General features: G+C 43.4%; 4 protein-coding genes across 7 annotated transcripts in view; 1 reads left to right on the forward strand and 3 right to left on the reverse strand.

Moving 5' to 3' along the window:
* Positions 1–4522, reverse strand: part of LOC108031335 (maternal protein pumilio) — a 182518-nt gene extending 177996 nt beyond the window's left edge. Inside the window, exons 1-2 of one of the 3 annotated variants that reach the window (XM_050889328.1) lie at positions 4453–4522; positions 228–1325 (exon numbers count right to left, since the gene is read on the reverse strand). In XM_050889328.1, coding sequence (XP_050745285.1) covers positions 228–557 — 330 coding nt within the window. In that variant the 5' untranslated portion in view covers positions 558–1325; positions 4453–4522. Of the gene's footprint in view, positions 1–227; positions 1326–3662; positions 3841–4452 lie in introns of those variants that run through there. The other 2 variants (XM_044091373.2, XM_044091378.2) reach the window with 2 other exon arrangements.
* An 812-nt stretch (positions 4523–5334) lies between these two features.
* LOC108031709 (chromosomal protein D1) lies at positions 5335–8617 on the reverse strand. The gene is made up of 3 exons (XM_017105374.3): positions 8465–8617; positions 7664–8330; positions 5335–6337 (listed from the first exon to the last, which is right to left on the reverse strand). Exons 2-3 carry the CDS (start codon positions 8067–8069, stop codon positions 5682–5684), a joined length of 1062 nt encoding a protein of 353 aa, XP_016960863.1. The 5' UTR covers positions 8070–8330; positions 8465–8617; the 3' UTR covers positions 5335–5681.
* A 596-nt stretch (positions 8618–9213) lies between these two features.
* On the reverse strand, positions 9214–14460 carry LOC108031708 (phosphoinositide 3-kinase regulatory subunit 4). 2 transcript variants are annotated; one of them, XM_017105373.2, is made up of 8 exons: positions 14252–14460; positions 13998–14184; positions 12661–13707; positions 11591–12601; positions 11322–11535; positions 10294–10927; positions 9621–10235; positions 9214–9553 (listed from the first exon to the last, which is right to left on the reverse strand). In XM_017105373.2, exons 1-8 carry the CDS (start codon positions 14347–14349, stop codon positions 9322–9324), a joined length of 4038 nt encoding a protein of 1345 aa, XP_016960862.1. In that variant the 5' UTR covers positions 14350–14460; the 3' UTR covers positions 9214–9321. The 2 variants fall into 2 exon arrangements, with proteins under 2 accessions (XP_016960862.1, XP_043951461.1); XM_044095526.2 differs by lacking the exons at positions 9214–9553; positions 9621–10235; positions 10294–10927 and adding an exon at positions 11092–11173.
* Positions 14461–16347: 1887 nt separating this feature from the next.
* LOC108032168 (uncharacterized) lies at positions 16348–20439 on the forward strand. The gene is made up of 5 exons (XM_017106022.3): positions 16348–17344; positions 17710–17858; positions 18763–19042; positions 19544–19864; positions 20213–20439. The coding sequence occupies exons 1-5, from the start codon at positions 16565–16567 to the stop codon at positions 20291–20293; spliced, it is 1611 nt and encodes a 536-aa protein (XP_016961511.3). The 5' UTR covers positions 16348–16564; the 3' UTR covers positions 20294–20439.
* Positions 20440–20960: the final 521 nt, after the last annotated feature.

Consider the following 20960-nt stretch of genomic DNA (forward strand, 5'->3'; position numbering starts at 1 on the left):
AAATTAAAGCTGAACAGTTTATAAAGTTAAACCATACATTGGTCTTTCGAAAGAACGCGCGAATACTATAAAGTAGTTAGTCAACAACATTAAGTTAAGCGGGCAAAAGGAATAGCTCTGCTCGTTCTCTGCCGCTACACAAACAGCGTACAACGGCAATCGTAAGCTGCCATAAGGCCTTTATAGAGAACCCAAAAAAGGGGTAATTTAGTATCAGCAATACTTACATCAATCCCATGGCCGTCGTCGCCGCACGCCCATCGCGTCTGCTGTTGCTTCTGGGCAAAGTGGGCGGCGTACTCGGCGGCAGCGGCCTCGTGCAAGGTCGAGCCCACGGCGCCGACCCCGGGCACACCGCCACCCACGCCGCCCACGCCCACCCCGCCGGGCGACGGGCGCTGCTGGAAGACATAGCCGACGGCGGCGGCTGCGGCGGCACCAGCGGCATCGGCGGCATCCTGGGCAACGCCACCGCGAGATCCTACCACAATGGCATCCGTGCCAACGCCGACGCCTCCGCGGCCATTGCGATCATCGTTACCACCCAGAAACTTCATGTGTTGCTGGTGTTGCTGCTGCTGCTGGTGTTGCTGCTGGTGTTGCTGCTGCTGTTGGTGTAGCTGTTGAAAATAGGGCGGTGGTGGACCGTAATGTTGCTGCTGCTGCTGTTGGTGTTGCTGATAGAGTTGCTGCTGTTGATGTTGCTGCTGCTGCTGCGGCGAGGGCGTCGATATGGCAATTGTGGGCGCGGTTAGGAGCTCAATTTTGGAGGCTTTTCCTAGCTATCGCAGCTGACAATTTTGCGCGTATTGCCAACTTTTATTGGTTTGGATACTTTTAAAACCACACAAAGGACCACTCACACACGATTCGTCGTTTTGAACTATTCACAAAAGTGTTTTCCTGTTATTTTTGAAATTTTCTCTCTAGATTTACACTTGTTTGTTGTTGTTGTAAAAGAAACCACACTTTTTGCTTACTATATTTAACATTTACTTTACAGGCTTTGCTGAGATTTTTCATACACTTTTGCTCAAAAAAATTGATTTTCTTCGTTTGGTTTGGTTGTCGTGGTTGGTTTTTTTATTTTTACATAAATTTACACAAAATTATGAATAATATTTTACACAGTTGCACAGCTGTTGTTTCTCGGGACTTAACAAAACTGAACTTTATTTATTACGTATGAGAATTGGTTAAAACTTGAATTTTTACAGATTGATTTTTGAGAATTGTGGAATTTCCGTTTATTAATGTAGTTTATTAATTATAATTAGGATGAATTTTAATTTACACGACGTTTTAATGATGAAAATATACACAAACTGCAATGAGAAACACAAGTGGAGAATGTGATTAGTAACCTAGGGATTTTTCATATGGAGAGCCTCACTCAGATAAGGTAAAAGTCTGCCCCCCTATGAAGGACCCTCGAACCACTGTACTTTTGTGCGATTAAAAACTTTGAGCTGGTCATGGTAAAGAAAAGAATCCGATAACACAGGCAGCAGACAGGGCGCATAATAATAATCAACAAAATAAAGCGCACAAGGGGCGAGTAAAGCAAAACAAATTCCTCTAAAACTGAAAGACAAGTAAGACAAATACTAGCCATGATTTCCTCATTACGAAAACAATAACAAAGTCGATGCCAGGGGGCGGAAAAGGGGGCGGACTCGTTCGGGGAACAGGAGCCCCAAGAACAAGGCGAAGAGGAAGACTATCCATAGAACAACGCAAAGCTGAATCATGCGCGAAAATACGGAAAACGAAATTAGCTTTCCTCGAACACCGACTGCAGAAAAACCCTTAAAATCAAATTAGTAAAATAAATGTCATAAAAGTGAGGCATGGCTAAAAGTGGGAAATGATTAAAGGTTGTTCTATGACAGGAAGGTTTTTTCTAAACCACCTCTATTTATATTTTTATAGACCATACCTATCTGTTGGTGCTTTAAAATTATCGATAAGAAAGCGTTTTATGTTGCACTTTCAAGTTTATCGCCGAAAGAAAATGGATTCAAGGCTTAACATTTCGTTTGACTCATAAAGTGATAAAGAAAAAAAACCAAAATGGAATTATATTTTCTTAGTACTAATGTTTCATTATAAAAAAAAATAATTAGCGTTGGAAGTTACAAATTCGAGTTAGGTAAACATGTGCAACTATACAATCTTCTATAAATATTCTGGTCAGGTAACTGAAAAAACAATTTAAAAATGTCCTAAATTATACATTGCTGTTTAATGAAACCGTTTATTAATCTTGATAATATAATTACTAAAAAACAAATGGAAATATTCATAAAATATAAAGTTAACCAAAATGTATTTATTGATTTTAGCGATCTCAAAGATACATTTACATATACATGTTATTACTCTAACTTCTACTCTTTTGAAATATTTAAGATTTAATATTTAAGATCCAATTAATGAAATGATCACAACAAAATGAAACCTAAAACGATAATGGTTTTACAGTGCTGATAAGAAGACTGCATGTAGGATCTTTTAGTCACTCGTTTTAACGATCTGAAAATACATATCTGGTTCTGGGCAAACTTCTGGACGGAATTAAAGCGCCCCCCGCGAAGGGAAGCAAAAGCGCAAAGACAGCGGCGGAAAGCGGGGGGTGGTGGGCGCGAGGCGAGGGGCGGTTGAAAATGGAAAACACATAAAATTAACATACACACAGAGGAGCAAGAACAGCAGCAAGAACAACAACAGCAACAGCAACAACGATGCCGGCAGACGACGAGCGAATGCGACAGAACGAATGGCGAAGAAAACGAAACGAAGACGAAGGCGAAAGGCGGCCGCAAACATTTGAGGTTACGTTTTCAGCGAGAAGAATGCGAGTGGGTCGGTTTTTTTTTCGGTTGTTTACGAGAATCTCCATCTGCCTTTTCTCCTTTTTCGCCCCCCCTTCAAACCAACTCTCTTCGCGGAGAGACAAGTGCAGCATGCGAAAAGGGATAGGGAGACGGAGAGAAAGAGCGAATGCTGGGGCCCCTGGAAACACGCACACACCCACAGGCACGCTGGGGAATACAAAAACAAACATAAAGATAAACCATAAAAGAGATGGCTCACAAAACAAAGGAGGCGCGGCCAATAAATAATTAATAATTAAGCCCATTGAATTGTTTAATATTTTAGTCGGTAGTTAGGCATTCTTATTGGGAAAAGCACGTATATACAAATGCAAGGCGTCCCGAGAGAGACAGAGAGAGAGCGAACGCACTTAACACACACATACACGGGCAAGGGAGGAAGGGGCGGCGGGGAGAAGAAAGAAGCAGAGCAGCCAAATGGCCGCCGCTCAAAAGGAAGAACACGATGGAATAAGGAAATAATGAAACACACACACGCACAATCGGAAAAATATTTTAGCAACAAAAAAAAGCGAAACAGGAATCATATCAATTATTCAGGCACACACTTAATTGATTTTTACCTTTTTGGGGCACTATACTAAGTAAATTCGCAAACTATTTATACATGTTTGCATATATACAAAAAGCGGTCTGGAAGTACACGCACACATACACATGCCGCCGTAGTGGAAAAGGAGACCCGATGATGACAATGTAAAATGAAACAGGAGTAATTTACGGTTTTTTGGCAGTTCTTTTCTCCTTCGCTTCGGAATCACTTACACATGCACTTAAAAAAGCCTTCGCCTTTGCATTTCCTCCGATGGTGTGAGTGTGTGTGTGCTTTCGTTAAACACGAAATTTAGAATATTTAAATTACAATTATTTACACAGGATGATGAAGAAGAAATCGGCCAGGAATTTCTTCAACCTCGCCGCCGTCCGTCGCAAAACGATAATAAAAGCGAAATGCAAAGACACACTGGCCAAATACAACTACAACAAGGAGTGCGAGCGAGCGCGAGAGAGGAGAGAACAAGAACCCCAAAGCGAGGGCAGTGTTGGCAAGCGTGCGAAATCAACAGAGAGAGCGAGTGAGCATGCCCAAAGAGAGCGGGGGTGTGAGCACAAAAGGCCGACAATTTATTTTACTTTTATTAACATGCGCGCAAAATATTTATATAAATTGATTACACATTTTCCAGTTCTTTTATCACCCCCAGCTTTTCTCATTCTTCGGCCTGGCAGGTGAACAACGCTGCGCCGGCCAAATTGTTTATACATTATTTATCAATCGATTTTAGGGGCATGCCAAATTTGATTAGACGCCAGACGCACACAAGCACACACCGTCGCACAAACAGCCGCACGCTCGCGCATACATACACACACACCGGAGTGTTTGTTTTGTTTTTGTTTGCGGCTTTTTTTTATCAGTTTCTGGTTTTTTGCAGCCGCTAATTTTGTTCCTATTTACTGCCGACTGGAGTTGCAAAAATGGGAGTCGAATTATCACCAAATGGTAGCAGTCTTGAAACACTCTTCGTTTTTTATTGCTGTTGGGCACACACACCTTAGCTTATTTGAAAAATTTACATATTACAAGCACGCCGTTCTAGGTCTGCTTCTTCTTACGCGCGAACATTTAGTAAGGCAGCAGCGCGACTGTTCGAACATACCATCGGTCTTCAGGCACTTTTCTGGTATTTCGGTACTCAAAACTGCGTTATGTACGGTCACACAGGTGGGTGCGTGTGTCGGATAGCTTAGCGAAGGCTCTCACCTAATTGTCAAGTGTGACCGTATTCTAAATGTAGTACGTGTCCTCGCTATTTAGCCGATACAGACACTATTTACATATTCACCACACCATCTAAGGTGAGTTCTGTCCACCGGATATCAACAACTATTATTCACCAAAACCATTTTTGAATTGTGTTTAACGTAAATTTTACATCTTTAAGTGGATGGAATAAGAAAATGACCATTTGATTGGGATTGACATTTTGTAAAAAAGATTATTAATTCAATATTCCTTAATGATGGCAAATAACAAATATATCCACAGGTTTTACATAAAAACCAAATATTAAACTTTAAAATGTCCAAATAAACACAAAACCAAGGCCATTTTTTAATAATATGATTACAAAGTACGTAAGCTATAAAAGCATGGACTCATTTAAGCTAACAATTTTCACTGAAAATTTGCAAATGGATAGCTTTTAATCTCACTTCAAAGATATTATTTCGAACTTCTTCAAGGCAGCATAATACCTACCTTCGTGAGCCCCCTTAAATAAAATATCACACTTAGGTCGAATGCGTTTATTTAAATTTGTAAACGATTGAATTAGCTGCAATCAACTCAAATTACTTGTTACGCTGGACTTATTCCGCAAAAATTAAATGGTCTTTCCTGGCGCCTTCCCCGCAGAACAGAAACTCTCCGAACTACTCTAATACATATATGTTATTTATTTGAAAATTGCAATCAACTTGGAAATCGTTTTCCGAATTATACGTCATTACAGGGGAGTGCGGCGAACGTCTTTCCGTCTTTTCAGCAATAAATCGGAATATGTATGTAGTTAATGTTTGTTGTTTCTCAGGATGGGAAGATTCGCGAAAGTCCTTAAGGTCCTGTCCTTGGTTTTTTGTATTTTGTGGTCTTATTTCGTGCTTAAGGTTTCATTTCTTATTCGCAGATAATGGTTTTCCTCTTCTTTTTTTTAAACATTCATTTTGTGTTGACTTTAGGGGATGGGTTGTGTATGGAAATGTTTTTGTTTTGTTTCAATTTTAGGCAGCTACCGATTCGGCATCGTTGTAGACATCCGAAACGTACTCGTCGTTGTCGCCATCGGAGCTCCACTTGAGGCCTTCTCCTTTGGTTGGTGTGCCATCCGGACGACGTGCCTCGTCGTTCGACTCCTTCTTGCTGTTGTTGAGCTCGCCCTGGTCGGTGGAATCGGCGTCATCTTCATCGTCGTTAGCGGCTTTGGGTGGGCGGCCGCGTGGCTTGGGAGTTCCCTCCTTGGGCGTCTTGCCGGCGGAGAGAGCGGGGCGACCGCGCTTCTTCGGCGCCACTGGCGTCTTCTCCGGCGAGGTTTGCACCTCCTCCACGGAGTTGTCGTCGTCCTGGTCGTCGCCATTATCCTCGGCCACCTGCTTCTCGGCGGCGGGAGCGGCATTGGCCTTTGGACGCCCGCGCGGACGACCGGTGGGCACGTAGGGGCTGCTGCCGCCCGCCTTGTTCTGTGGCGGGCGACCACGCTTCTTGGGCACTGGAGGCTCGTCGTCCTCATCGCCGTTGTACTCGTCACCCTGTACCCGCTTCTTGGGCCTTCCCTGACCGCGTCCCGAGCGCGATATGTTTAGGTTGACGGATCCAGTCGATGGCCGGCCCACTGGGCGACGATCCTCGATGCTGCTCGAATCATCGTCGTCATCGTCGTCTGTGGGGAAAGGCAAAGTAAGAGATTAAATATAACTCGTGGTAGAGAAAATATTAGCATGTGTTAGAAAGAATTACTACCTAAACTTTGTTACCAGGAGACCTTTTGTTTTCAATGTTCTACGAACTCTCGTCCAGTAGCTAAGTCCTATTTTAAAATGATCTATATAAGGCATTCATTTTGTAAAGTAGTCATAACAATGATTTTCTTTAACATTCATGTTAATGAACAGATAAATATATTGAAATTGCTTTTCTTTAAATTATAAGCCTTAACCTGTTTCGTAACACCCGTTTTTATTAAAAGGTTCGTGCTGAGCACAGTCCAAAGGTAGGTACCAAAGTCTACCTGAAGATCTGTGAAAATCCCCAGGTAGCGTCAAGATAAAGGTACGAGTTTGTATAAAAAACAAACAAATAAGCACCCATAGTTTGAGATGGGACGGTTTTTCAAACACGATATTTTTCAAGCGAGTTTATATAAACCGATACAGACAGAGTACGAAGATAAGCAGAAGTAAACACATGGAAATAAAGTGCGATTTACCCGGAGTGTATTTGCGTACTGCACCAGAACGACAAAAAGAGTGTATTCCTTACAGAAATATTATTACATATTGCGTATTGGTGAAACACTGTACCTACTTAAGTGCGTGCGAAAAGCGGAGGGTGGTCCTACAAAAGGATTATGGGTCTTGAAAGTTGTGGACGTGCCTGTACTTTTTTCTTATGCTAAGAAAAATGGCAAGTTCTTTTTGATTTCTCAGGAACATACTGTACGGGAGAATACCTAGTAAGGAGGATCTTATGAATGCACTTAGGATAAATGTGATATATATTGCAAGCAACAATTTTGTAAAGGGGTTGTTGGTATGGTATAGAAAGATACATTTGAGATGTTAAGTACTATATAATGCATAGGGGTTCTAATAGATTGTAGACTTTAGGTTTCAGAGTGAATTATAGGATGTATTGTATGTAAGTTCTATTATACATGGCTTCTATAGGGTTATTATCACAAGATTTTAAACTTCTCAGTTACAGTGCATGGGATTCATGTGTTAGTTATTGGATTTGCCAAGTATGTTATGGTATTATATTATGCGGTAATATATTACATTTCAGGTGTTAAGAACTACTACTGTACAAGGGTTCAATAGGGTTGTTATAAGATGGTTGACTTTCAACACTGCTGTATATGGTATTCATAAGTAAATAATAGCATTGTATAGTAATGTAATATTTAAAGGGATGTACTTTGCATGCCCAACACTACTGTAGATGGGTTTAATATGGTTATTTTGTGTTTCTCGACTTTTCTACTTGCCTTCCTCCTCGCTATCGCTGGGCTGGTGCTTTTTGGGCCTGCCGGCCTTGCGTTTCTTGGCGGAACCGGGCGACTTGGCCGCTTCGCCAGCACCGCCGCCGCCGATGCTCCTGGGACGACCCCTGCCCTTGGCAGGCGGGGAGGGTGAGGAGTTGTTGGCCAGCTCGTTGCCGGAGCCCTCCTCCTCCTCGTCCTCATCCTGGTCGTCGTCTTTCTGGATTTTGGACGCCTTGGGCGGGCGACCCCGCTGGCCGCCGCCTCCTCCGCTGGACACATTCAATCCCTTGTTCTTGGCGGGACGACCGCGCTTTTTCGCGCCTGGCGAAGCCGCCGCCGCTGAGGAGGATCCACCGCCGCTGGCTGCCTTTGGCGGTCGGCCGCGTTTCTTCACGGCAACTTCCTCCATTTTTCTGGCCTGTGTTTAGCTAGCGAGCGAATAAAGAAAATCCTTCTTCGGTTTTCTTTTCTGCGCCTTTTTTAGCGGTTTTTAGCGGCGTCCCTTCACGCACACACACGCACACTCTGCTCTCTCCCTCTCTTGCTGGGTTCAAAATACACAAACACGGTCTCTCTCTAGCTCGCTTCGCTCTCGAGACGCACACACACACGCTCACTTATTTTCGCTTGCCTCCTCTTCTTCTTCGCTTTTTGTTTGCCGAAAATCGAGCTGGAAAAATAGGTAGAAAAACAATTTCAATAGCTGCTTAAATGCGCCTTTGTGCGTCCCAAGAAAATTGTGAAAAAATGCCTAGAATTTTGTAATTTTTGTAGAGCCAGAAAAGACCGCCTCGCGTTACTTACTTGCTTCGCCAATTTTTTTTAATTGTAAAGTACGCGCACGCTAGTGGTGGAGAACATCGATGTTTTCAAAGCATCGGGGTTCGTTAAAATCGACGGTTATCGATTTCGGCAAGCCAACATCGATGTTTTCCACCGCTATTCCCGGATATTGAAGGAAAAGGTAGGACCGTACGCGCTATTCGCTGGAAATGGTTAACCGTATAACCGTTGAAATTTTAAATGTGAGCCTTAAATGTTATTCTTGTAAAACGTAAAACCAAAGATTAAATAGTTTATATGGACAATACTTACTGTCCTTTTATGAGGTCTTCTTATTTTTTTATTTCTTATATTTTAACGAAGAAAATAAGAAACAACTTTAAATGAACTAAAAATAGTAAAAATTATCTGTTTTTAGAATCGAATTTTGGTTTAAATAAAATAAACTAAAATAGACTTAAAAACCCATAAAAACTTTTCAGAAAGGAAAAATAAATACCTTTTGATATTCCTACTTGTTCTATTGAAAGAAGTTAAGATCTGTTACATAAAATAGGGAAAACCTTAGACAGTTTTCAAACAAGTACTACGGACTCCTGGCTTACTATATGAGAATGTAGCATTACATTATTTATTACTTAAAATTGAAAGACCGTGTAATAATGAACTTTCAAGAGAAGTTGTTTGATTTTTGATAAAAGTACTTTATAATAAGGATAAAGCCAAGTAAAATGTTATGTTAACAGCAATTGACATACAACTTTGAGAACTAACATTTTAGACCACAGTTTACAAGCAACTGTTTATTTAATAGTTACATATATTGCAGTTTAATAGGCTAATCACAGTTGAATAATTAAATACTATAGAGCGGGCGCTCACTTCCACAGCTTGATGACACCGTCTCGCGATGCCGAGGCTATGTAGATCTGTCCCTTGTCCTTGCACATCAGCAGATCCGTGATGGCGTCGTGGTGACTGGCCGTGGGCATGTCCGGCCCCGACCGAGGGTTCTCCTCCGTGGAGGAGCGCAGCTGCTGTGAGTCGCCCGTACTGGCCATGGAAATGATTTGCTCCTCGATTACTTGACTGCCATCAATCAAGCGGGCCCTGTAGGATGAATTCAATAAAATATGTATTAATATCTTTTTAAAAAATAATGTATTATAATAATTACCCGTAGTTGAAGGACACATCTGCCAGATTGTCATTGGCAGCCGGCACCTTGAGAGAGGAGTTCTTCGGGTTGGCTATGTCCCAGTACCGGATGCGCTGATCCGAGCTGCCGGTGAGAATAAAGGGCGCGCCATCGACTACTCCGCTGAGGATGCCGCACGTGGTGGCCGGATCACTGGGACTGGCGCTGGACAAGGCCGCCATCGGGCTGGCCCACAAGACCGTCTGGCGCTGACCCGTCTCGATATTCCACACGGACACCTCGTTGTTCGACTGCGAGGCTGAGATCAGATACGAGGGCTCTGTGGGATGGCAGGCCACCTTGCGGATCCAGGAATCAGCCGGATGCTTGATCTCGGCAATGGGCAGGCGGAAGCGCAGGTCCCAGCAGATGTGCTTGCCGCCACTCGTTCCGGTGGCCAGCCATGAGCCAGTGGGATCCGCACAGATGGTGGTGATCACCCCGTGCCGCAGTTCGTTCTGCAGCCGCCAGGCGCTGTGCTGCATCCGTGTGTCCCAGGCCACAATGCCGCCGTACAGCGTGGCGTACACGATGACACTCTGCGTGGCCTGGTCGTAGGCATGCATGTCCACGACGGGTCCATCCTTATGATCACTACGATTAAGAGAGGATTTATTAAATGACAATCAATGATGTTATTAAACCTTCTTACTTCTGATTCAGCGCCTGCTGCAGCGTCATCTTGGTGGAGTTGCGATCGATCCGCATCATCAGTATGCTGCCATCCTTGCCGCCCACCGCCAGAGACTGTCCACTATCGCAGGCAGCCAACGCGTAGATGGGCGTGTTGGCCGAATAAACCTGCCTCGACTTATTCACCCCCTGGTTGCCATTGAGTTTGCTGCAATCCCACAGCCGCACAGTGCCGTCTATGCTGCCGCTGGCGAACAGCGAGCCGTGGGGACGCAACGAGGCCAGCTTGATCACCGATTCTGAGTGCTCGTGCAGATGGGCCACCAGGGTGCCGTTCATCCGCCAGCCAGGCGGATAGGGCGTAACCAGCTTGTCGTAGCTGCAGCGCTGCGAGATGGCCAGCACATTGTAGCGCCGCTTGATCTTGGCCGTCAGTGATTCGAGATCTTTGCGACACTCAGAGGAGCGTTCCAGCCAGCAGTTCCGCTCCGGCATCGTGTACTCCCCTAGAGAAGTGGCCGCACTCACAGTGGCCGGTGGCACGCCGAGGACCACGGCTCCGGAGGCGGGACTTCCGGCCATTCCACCGACTCCCAGCGGCGTGATAGCTGCGTCCGAGGCGGGCGATACCAGTGCTGGTCCCTCGCTGGATCCTGAAAAGGAGTAGGAGTTATAATGAAATAGTTAAAGGTAATTTTTACAAAATTATTTAAAATAAAATACATAAATTAGAAATTAGGCGGAACGTGTATCTTTATTTCGTATAACTCCAAATTTGATTTTATAAAAATCAAGGCTTTTAAAATTTGTATAAATGGTAAATTAAAATTTTTTAAGTGTGCTCTCTGGATATTTTATATTTCAGCGTATAAATTCCCACAATCCGGAACTAAAAATAGCTAAAAAATTCATACAATAGATTACAAGCACTTAATTTAAGAATAAAGGAAGTAAAATGAATTTGACAATGGACTTGTATATAGTATTTACCAAATAACCGTTTGCACTTAATGAACATGAAACCCGGAATGGTAGTCATATACTTACGGTTCTCTAGGGGCATTTTGGTGATTTTGTCCGCCAGCGGATATTCATGACAAGCGACCTGCTTGCGGGTAACCACAATGCGTCCATTGCCAGAGGCGGTGTCGTCCAGATCCTGCATGGACTTGTGCTTCATGGAGATCAGGAAAGGGTTCATCGCAAGCAGCTGCATTTCAATTAGATCCGTTAATCCCTCAGAGCTCAGTCGCCTAAAGAGCTGCAAATAAATGCATAAGTATACAGAATTTCAAAAGAAAAGAATATCTACTTACATTCCTCAGGGTCTGCCCCATCTCCTCAAACTGCGGCACTGTTCCTTGCCTGGCCTGCTTACGAGCCCTAGACCGATCCTCCAGCGCTCTTAGAAAACTGTGTATGTCCTGAAAGCGCAGCACGCTGTCAAAGATCTGCCGCGGCACCGGTGGATGCACGCAGTCCAGCAGGATGTGGGGTTTCTCCACCTGGATAAGCGGTGCCTTGAGAAAAGCGCCAATAGCAGGCATAATCTTGCACTGCACATCGATGGCGCTGAGGTTGCGCGCCGTGGTGGCGATCATGCCGCAGATTTCGTGACGAACCCAAAGATTGGGATGGCACAGATAGCAGGCCGTCTCTTGGACAATTTCCGTCACTGCCGGCTTCTTGATGTGACCCAGTTCGATGAGAATAGTCACTGCACGGATGGCCTTTGCGATGACAAACTCCTCGCGATCCGTGAATCCTTGCTGCAAAAGGGGCACCAGTATGTCCGACGCCTGCCAGCCCACATAGCCAGCCACTCCGGCGATGTTGTCATAGAAGGCTCCCCTCAAGTTCTTGTCCTCGTCATTCAGGAAAGTCATGATGTGCGAGAGTATCACATCGTTGGCCTTTTCCTTGCCAAAGAAAGCGCACAAATCGCAAATGCCCGACTCCATCAGAGTTTGCTTGACCACTGGCTGGGAGTCCGTTAGCAGGCTGAGCACCGCCTGCCTTACTATGTCATGAAGGGCATTCAACTCCGCCTCATAGCGTGGAGTGGGCATCTCATTTGGAGCATTCCGCTGCGTCTCCTCCAAAAAATATACTGCGCTCTTGGCCAGGGCAGCAATGTTCCGGGCAAAGGCAACGCGAACAATCACGGCACTCGATTCGCTGGCCAAATCGGTGATAGAGGGCAGGATGTACTCCGGAAACACGTTGGCATCGCTGCGCGGAATGTCCTTCACCATGCCCAGGCAGGCGGTCAGCGTTTCGATGGCCTGAACTTGCACCTTGGCTGGCGATTTCTGAGCCAAGTGGAGCTGTAAAAGAATATAGAATGAGATTACCAAAACTAAACATTGTCTTTTGTGCGTCTTACAATATAAGGCAATATGCGATCCAAAATGGTCTCGGAAGTGGTGTACTTCGATAGCTTTTGAAGCAGTTCCAAGGCGGCAATTTTAGTGTTCGACTGCTTGAGACCGCGAATGCAGGATGTCACCACAGTAATGATCAAAATGAGACCATCGTGCTCAGGTGGCAGTCGTGCACACAATGTGGGGTCCTTCTTTTCTTGCTCAGCATCCTCATCCTCCTCCTCCGGCGTCACATCCTGCGCCTGTGTCAGCACCTTGATGCAGTGCCCAATGTCCTTGTGCAGACACTGGATCTTGTCATCCGGCGACATAATCGGTGTGGAGGAGAACATTTGTAAGTACGACTGCAGGAAGGAGTAAAAGTACTCGGGAAACAGCTGGCCGCGCTCCTGATCCAGGTAATCCTCGGCGCTCTTTCGGTTTATCGAGTGTATGTCGATCATGGAGACCAGCAGGTTGCGTAGCCTCTCATTTTCGATGCCAGCCAAATGCTTCTCCACTAGATCCCGCTCTCCGCGCCTGTAGGCCAGCAGCTGGGAGAGTTCAAAGGGCGCAGTCCCCTCCGTCCAGAGCTCCAGCAAGGCGCAGCCCGCTGAAAAGATGTCCATGGCTGGTAGCAGGGTATTTCCAGCATAACTGGGTGCCAATCGAATAATGGAGTCAGTATGAATGACCGACATGTTGCCATTGCCGCCATCGTCATCCGAGGCCAGTGTCTTGACAAATCGCTCGGGTGCTATATAGCAGGTTCGCCTTCTACTCGTATCAAAGAAGTACGTATAGTCCGCCGGATTGTCCTCTGGCAAATATGTGGGCTTAAAGGAGGCAAAGTCCGAGAGCAGAATCCAGTTCCAAGAGGTAATCAGGATGTTCTCCAGCTTAATGTCCCCGTGGCAGATCTTCTGTTTGTGGCACTGGTTGAGAGCGCACAAAATCTGGAAAGTGATCCACTTTTTCTCCAAAATGGTGAGAAAGGGGCGGGTGGACACGCGATCATAGAGACTGTGCTTCACATACTCCCTCATTATATAGGCTGCTTTGTCAATTAGCTGAAACAAAGGATTATTTAAGAGAGTTTTAACAGAGTTTGCAATTTAATTTAACTTGGTTACATTATGAGGTTCCAAGATAGAATTCTTCTTTTGAACACCCATAATTTTATCAGGACTATGGAATACAAGTAATTATAGAATTTGGATGACTCAATAGAAGTATAGATAACCTTAATTACTTCATGAAAGAGAACATTAGAGTGGTTTGCATTTTAAATGAGTTATAAACATATGTTCCTATATGTTTTTCTTGATATAGATTGATGAAAAAAGGGTTCTAAACACACCTCCACCCGTTGAAAGGGTAAACAGTTGACTGCATTGGCCAGCGAAAGTGTCTTCTTGATGCCCTCCAGTCGCTCCTTGTGATCCTCTAGCGGCAACGTGGGATCGTGCTTCACAAACACCTTGACCACTATCTGTCCCTCATCCGTTTTGGCCTTGGCCACCTTGAAGAATCGTGTGCTGCCCATGCTGCGGAAAATCAAATTTTCGTGGGTGTCAACAATTTTCCTGGGAATTGAGCCCCCTTTTCACTCACTTGGAACTGAATGTGATTTCGGATCCAAACTGGCCGGAAAAGTAGTGCTCCACCGCGTAAATCTGCGACGGGGCAATGCCCACCAGTTGATTGCCCATCCTGTTCGTAGATGCACTCTGTAATGTCCGCAATAATTGTAAATTTTATTAATTTCTTCAACAATAACAAGAAAACGAAGTCTTCGTTTTTTCTGCGCAGCCAAACAGCTGTTGGCGATAACAGCGAGTTATCGATAGTACACTATTCAACATTGTTTAATTTTTGGATCAAAATTCTATTATTATTTAGTACCATAATTATTTATATATTATTTCTCAGGAAAATTTAAATAAAAAAAGCTAATATTTTTTGACTTAATGTTCTATTTTTAAATGTATAATCCAAAACATCGTTTTTTTCAATCGTGTAGTGCCCAGAAGAATCGATAACAACGATAGACGAGAACGAACCGCGTATTTTAAATACCTAAGTATAAATAAATTACATTTTCAACATGTAAAAGTAATTAACAGTGAATGGTGAGCTCAAATTATATGCAAATGGTTTTTTTTTCCCATAATCAAACTTGACAGTCGAGTATACTAATAACTTATGGGGAAAGGTCATCTCTGCGTTGGGATTTAGAAGACCCAAAAGAAATTATAGAACTGGAAAAAAGCGATACACCTCTTTAGCCTGGCATGACGGACCCATTAAACGGATTATAAATTTATGTAACGGGCACACTGCAATCCATTTGTTGAATAAATTTGAAATGGGCCATGACGACAGCCAAACCGAACCCACAAACTGTCCAGGTGACAAATGTGCCGAGCATTCAATTGGTTTGCTCCAAGAAATGGTAATGATTGTGACACTTAATTAGGGAAGTAATAATACCCTATAATATTAAATAATAATATTTAATAAAGACTAAGGCTTGAAAAATTATCTACTTCTAGTAGGCTTTAAAAAATAAATCAAAGTTACCTTTTCAAAATGTAAAATATTTTTTTGTGTTGATGGAACTGAATTGGTTTGAAATCAGAGATAACGAAAAGTTACCCTTAATATAAAAATGATGTTATTCAGATTGACACATAAACATAAGAAACATGTAACCACAATTTTAAGTAATTGATATAAAGTAAAAGTTTTATATTTTTCATGAAAATCAAAAGATTTCATAAACATTTTTTAAAAATTTTCAAATCTTTTTAACGTGGCCAACATATTGACTTTTATGGCATACCCGGTGAAAGAGACCCAAAAGTCTTGTTGGTACTCGTATTTACATAAAAAGCCCAAGCAGGCGGCATTAACAAAAACGTTGGCTCCGAATCTGACTTCCAATGTCCACCAACCACCATTCCGAGAAGAGAACTTTCAAAGCGGACGATCGTGTGTAAAAAGAAAGTAGGTGGGTAGGTAGGAAACATAAACAAAGTGCGGAGCCATAGAGCAGGGCACACAGAAAAAAAGATAAAGACCTTGATTTCAATTCAAATTCAATTCATTCAATTAAAAACTCTTTATTGAAATAATTCAACTTAGAAACTTAAAATATAAAAAAGCAATTGGTAATTTCTAATTTGATTTCTATGATTTTTGATCGGTTGAAAAAAGAGACTTCTCTTATGATAACAGAATAAATAAAAATTTTAAAAAAATCATAACATAATCGTTATCATCAGAAAAAAAATTATTATTTCAGCACTAAGAAGGTTCTTTTAACAATAGAAGAGAGGTGATAAGAGAGTTATATCACTATGATCTTGTTCTTATAAAATTAGCATTGTATATTTTAAACTAAAATAATATTAACTGAGCTTATATCTTACAATCTTTGACTATTAAGTTAAAAATTATATTTTTTTCCGTGGAAAGCAAAGCGGTTCTGCTCTTTCTCCTCCACCTCGCTTATTTCTGGACGCAAAGCGAGGCAAACCTGACGTGTACAAAGCGCAGGCGTAAAGAATTCCGCGAGAGAGTCTCCGTAGAAACAGGTGAGAGAAGAGATGGGGGCCCGAAGAAAGGGGGAGCGAGAGAGCCAACGTGGGCCACGAACATGTTCGAAGGCCCAAGAATCGCTGGCTTAAGAAGTGTTACAAACAAGCGCAGTCTCGCAGAAGAAAGAAAGTTTTCGGCTGTGCTGGCTGGTCTGCGCTGCGATCTCCGATCTTGAAATATCTCCCAGTGGATATATACCCATAATTCCAGTTGATATATACCCATTCCGTGTGCTCAGTGGAGCGTCTTCCGCGTTTTGTGGCTGCGTCGCTTAATTGGCCCAAAAGTATCTCAAGTGTGTGATTGTGAAAGTTCCTGAAGAATATGTACGTGAGACGTGCCCTGCTCTTGGCCTGCCTGCTGTGCCTGCAGCCGCTGGGTCCTTCGCTGGCCAGCGAGGATGAGTCCAACCCACTGCTGGACATGGCCTCCATGTTCTTCCAGGAGGCGTTGTCCAACCAGAATGGGGGTGGCAACAACGGAGGAGGCGGAGGAGCTGGTTTGGCGGGTGTGGCCTCTTTGCTGGGCACCTTTATGCAGGCCAGTGGCAAATCCGGAGGAGCAGGTGGCGGCGGCGGCGGCGGCGGCGGCGGCGGCGCTGGTGGAGCCATGCAAATCCTCTCGGGCCTGGGCAGCCTCCTCTCCAAGAGTGGCGGTCAGGGCGGAGGCTTCGATCCCTCCATCATTGGCAATGTCCTGGAGATGTTCACCCAGGGTGATGATGAGGAAACTACTCCCAACCAGAAGCGCAGCAATGGCGGCGGTTCCGAGTCTGGCATCGGCCTGGATACCATCCTCCAGGTGGCCTCTGCCTTCATGAACACCCAGGGAGCCAACGATAAGGGCCCACATCATCACCAGAAACGATCCGTCGGCGAGGAACCGGAAAGCGACAATGGACTGATGAATCTTCTGCCCCTGGTGATGCAGGCAGTGAGCTCCTTCGCCGGACCCGAGGGTCAGAGCACGCAGGAGAAGCACAAAAGCCACGCCTGGGTGCTTCCCCCATTCTTGGAACACATCCACGTGCTGTGGGATCACTTCTCCAACTCGGAACTGGCCGATGCCCTGTACGAGAAGTCCGGAGTCAACAAGATCATGAAGGTGGATTTCTGAATAGGAGTGAACTAGATATAAGGAAGGTTTCGTTCGTAGGACTGAAATATATGCAGAGTACTCTTGAACTCCCTTCTATGAGGCTAAGATCATTTTTGCTTAAAATAGAGAGAACTTATATTCTAGTTCTAGAATATGGACTCTGCAATATAAAAACAAAGCCAATTACAAATAAATACTTACAATTTGATGAAAAAAGGCGGAATACATTTAAATTGAGATAAGAAATCATATAAAATTTGACGAATTCGAGTATATTTTTTATTAGACTTAGAATTAGAATTTAATATAATCCTTGATTTATGTCCCTAAAAATATGTTTTACTAACCATTTTACTTATCTCCTCCTCCAGGGCTTCAAGGGCAGCGACGGCAAGCTGGACTACGACAAGCTGTTCGAATCGCTGAACAACCAATCCTTCCGCCGGAGGTGGATCAAGTCGGCCACACTCTACCTGGCCGACTGGGCCAGTTACCTGGCCAATCCCGATGTGTACCTCAGGTGAGTTTCAGCCGGCTTGCAAACGTGGCTCGGACCAAAAAGCGTGTTAATTGTGGATCACGTTCTGCTCTGCAACGGTCGCAATGCATTTAGCACCTGGCTGCGATTCTTGGACCCAGTCCAAGCCAAGTCCAACTCCAAGTCCAATACGAAATCCGATTCCGATCCCGAACAGCTGCTCCGCAAGCCTGTGCTAACCATTTCCCGTTAGCGACAACCCGTTTCCCATCGAGCATGTTCGACGCGGCTACCTTTTGACCCACTTTTTTCGGCGCTGGTGCTTTTAGAACGTGCCTGCTAATCCAACTGGTCAACAGACCCAAGTTCCAAGTCCAGGCTCTGATACAGTTACAGTTGATATGCAGAAGATACAGAAGTCAACGGCATCGTTAAAACAAACAAATAAACAAAGCGGGCCAGAACCGGTTGCCTGATTTTCAGCCGGGGGAAATTGCTTGAGAAGGCTGGGTACACTTGTCTGAAAACCGTAATCAAGTGGAAAGAAAACTTCTCTATAAGGAAATCATCAGGAATCTTAACTTATCATATCATATCTTATCATAGAGAGTTTACTAAATCTTGTCTTATAATATATATTTTCCACCTCACTTGAGAAACTTGAAAGACCCAAAAATAACTTGAGAATTATAAGAAGTGCAAGTTAAGGTCATCTTTAAAAGAATTTTTTCCTAGTGTACGAGTTGGAGTCAGAAATTTTTGCATGACTTTAAAGTAGGTCAGGCCCTGGCTTCTCAGACTTCTTGGTCTTCTATTTTTTCGCGCTGCCCCGTCCATTAGACGGCCACAACAGCGCACAACTTCCACTTTCTAGCGACCCTTTCACTCGACGGTGCTGCGTCATCGAGACTCATCAATTGTCCGCTTTTCCCCTCTTTCTTCACAGGTACTTCCAGACGGCACAGATCATGTTTAACGGCCTGCTGAAGTCTCAAGGTTACCCCAAGCAGACCCACTTCGATCCCTCCCGTCCGGGCGAGACCATCTCGAATCTCTTGGACCATGTGGCCAAGCACCATCTGAACGTTAAGATCGACTCCAGGCAGTACGTGAAGCCGGCGGTGGGCTATGCCAAGGAGCTATTAAAGCTCGGCCAGGCACGCGGATTACTGCAGTTCAATGCCACCGAGATCAGCGACAAGCTAACGGATACGCTTAACCTGGAGGTAAGCAGATACTCTGATCTGGGAACTAGGTTCATTTGTCGGTAATTAGAGATCTTCATCTGCCAATAGGAAATAGCTGCGGTGAAAAGTGAAGCGATAATTAAATAGCAATTCTAGGTATCTCAAGAAATGGTATGGGTGTTTAACATTTAGAGAAACTGGGTCTTAAAAAGTAGTGCTTTAATATATCACATAATATGATTCTTTCGTTGTTAAGAAAATGTTTACGCTGTCCCTAAAACTATTATTTTTTGAGTTTTTATCTATCTTAATTAATCATATATTAAGTAATGATATTTTAAATGTTATTATTATATTTGATAATAATTCTGTTTTGGGGTTCCCTTTAATAAAGGTAAACAACTAGTAAACAATTGTTCTAACTGCATCTGTACTGAATACTAGCTCGAATCAAATTAAATTAATTACGCCACTATTTTCTCCTCTATTCCATGGCTCACGCATTCGATCGAATCCAACAATGGACCAAATGCCAAACAGGTTATTGAACCAGTGCTGAAAGTCCACCGCGCCTACAGATACATCTCGAAGTCGCCGCAATGCGATCGTTACGTGCTCTGCCAAATGAATGCAGAGGCACTCGATCAGCTGGAGAAACAGAAGCAGCATGACCAATATCAGCAGCACCACCAGCCCAAGCAGCAGCAGAACCGACAGACATCGGCGTCTGGACTAATTGCCGGAGTCAGTCCGAAAATCGTCAAGATCGGCAGCATGGGTGCAGCGATCTTCATTAGCACAGAAACCGGTACGCCGTTCTGGACGCTATTCGGTGTGATCAATGCGCCATACAATTGCGAGGTGAGTAATGGCCACAATGGTGCACCGGTAGAAATTGGATTTGTATAAAAGAATGAATGGAAAATGGTACTAAAGAATCTTAAGAAATCTTTATAGAGATTTTAAGTAACATAAAAGTCACCTAAAAGTATGCTACGAAATATAGAATATTGTTTTATGACACTTCTTATATTCACATAACATATTTCATTGCATACTTTAGGCACCTTTAATTAATAAAGGTATTACAACTTTTGTAGTACTGGACTGGATTTACATCATCATTTTTGCATTTCTTTAAATTACAAACTTTTTCTTCTCTGTACTCGCCGCTTTCTAACCGCTCTTTCTACAAATACTCATCGACAGGCCAAATACCCAGTCGACTGCAATGGTTTCCACGAGGGCGAGGCCAAGGTGACTACGGAATACATCCACAACGAGCTGTAGTCGCTCCACTCTAGGTGCAGATCGAGATGAAGATCGAGATCAGATCCGGAGACGAGGGCTCATTAAGACGATTTAGCTGTAATTGAGATAAAGATTTCGTGTGTATATAGTTTTACGGATTGAAATACATTTAAATTTAAACTTAACTGTTTAACTGGGGTTTATTTCTCTTTAAAATTACTTTTGTAGTTTTTAGCAAAATATTGTCATTAGGTCGCAAATTTTTTTTAAGAAAAAAAAAAACGAACTAAAAACAAATTAAAAATCCAAACAAATCGTAGTGATAGTAACAATGAAAGTATCATTAAATATTCATGTGTGTCATAAAAACTGAAGATCATTGTCTAACTCTTGCTAATGATAGTTGTTATGTAGAGATTGCTCGATATCTTCGGAGTCAACGAACCGCAAGGGAAAAGCTATCCAACTACAGTCGAACTCAACTAAATGGGATTATTGCCAAGTTAAAGTAGAACAATTTTCAAGAATTAAACTCAATTTCCATCAGATACTTTGAGTACAATTAATTTGTTTTCTTATGTTCACCTAATTGAGGGAAAGCTATTGGAGCTTCACTTTAGATTACATGCTCAAAGCTTTTCCTGCACAAAAACCAGTTAATGTGTTTGAAAACTGGCCAGGGGCATTTTCACAATTTTCATTTCAG

This window comes from Drosophila biarmipes, chromosome 3R, assembly GCF_025231255.1.
Source record: "Drosophila biarmipes strain raj3 chromosome 3R, RU_DBia_V1.1, whole genome shotgun sequence".
Classification (NCBI taxonomy): Eukaryota; Metazoa; Arthropoda; class Insecta; order Diptera; family Drosophilidae; genus Drosophila; species Drosophila biarmipes.

Coding starts and splice junctions, on each gene's coding strand:
- LOC108031709 (XM_017105374.3), bottom strand. CDS start 8,069: ATGGAGGAAGTTGCCGTGAAGAAACGCGGCCGACCGCCAAAGGCAGCC. Junction 6,338..7,663: donor CAGCGATAGCGAGGAGGAAG/GCAAGTAGAAAA, acceptor CTTTCCCCACAG/ACGACGATGACGACGATGAT.
- LOC108031708 (XM_017105373.2), bottom strand. CDS start 14,349: ATGGGCAATCAACTGGTGGGCATTGCCCCGTCGCAGATTTACGCGGTG. Junction 14,185..14,251: donor GAAATCACATTCAGTTCCAA/GTGAGTGAAAAG, acceptor GATTTTCCGCAG/CATGGGCAGCACACGATTCT. Junction 10,928..11,321: donor CAAAATGCCCCTAGAGAACC/GTAAGTATATGA, acceptor ACTCCTTTTCAG/GATCCAGCGAGGGACCAGCA.
- LOC108032168 (XM_017106022.3), top strand. CDS start 16,565: ATGTACGTGAGACGTGCCCTGCTCTTGGCCTGCCTGCTGTGCCTGCAG. Junction 17,859..18,762: donor AATCCCGATGTGTACCTCAG/GTGAGTTTCAGC, acceptor CTTTCTTCACAG/GTACTTCCAGACGGCACAGA. Junction 19,043..19,543: donor CGGATACGCTTAACCTGGAG/GTAAGCAGATAC, acceptor AATGCCAAACAG/GTTATTGAACCAGTGCTGAA.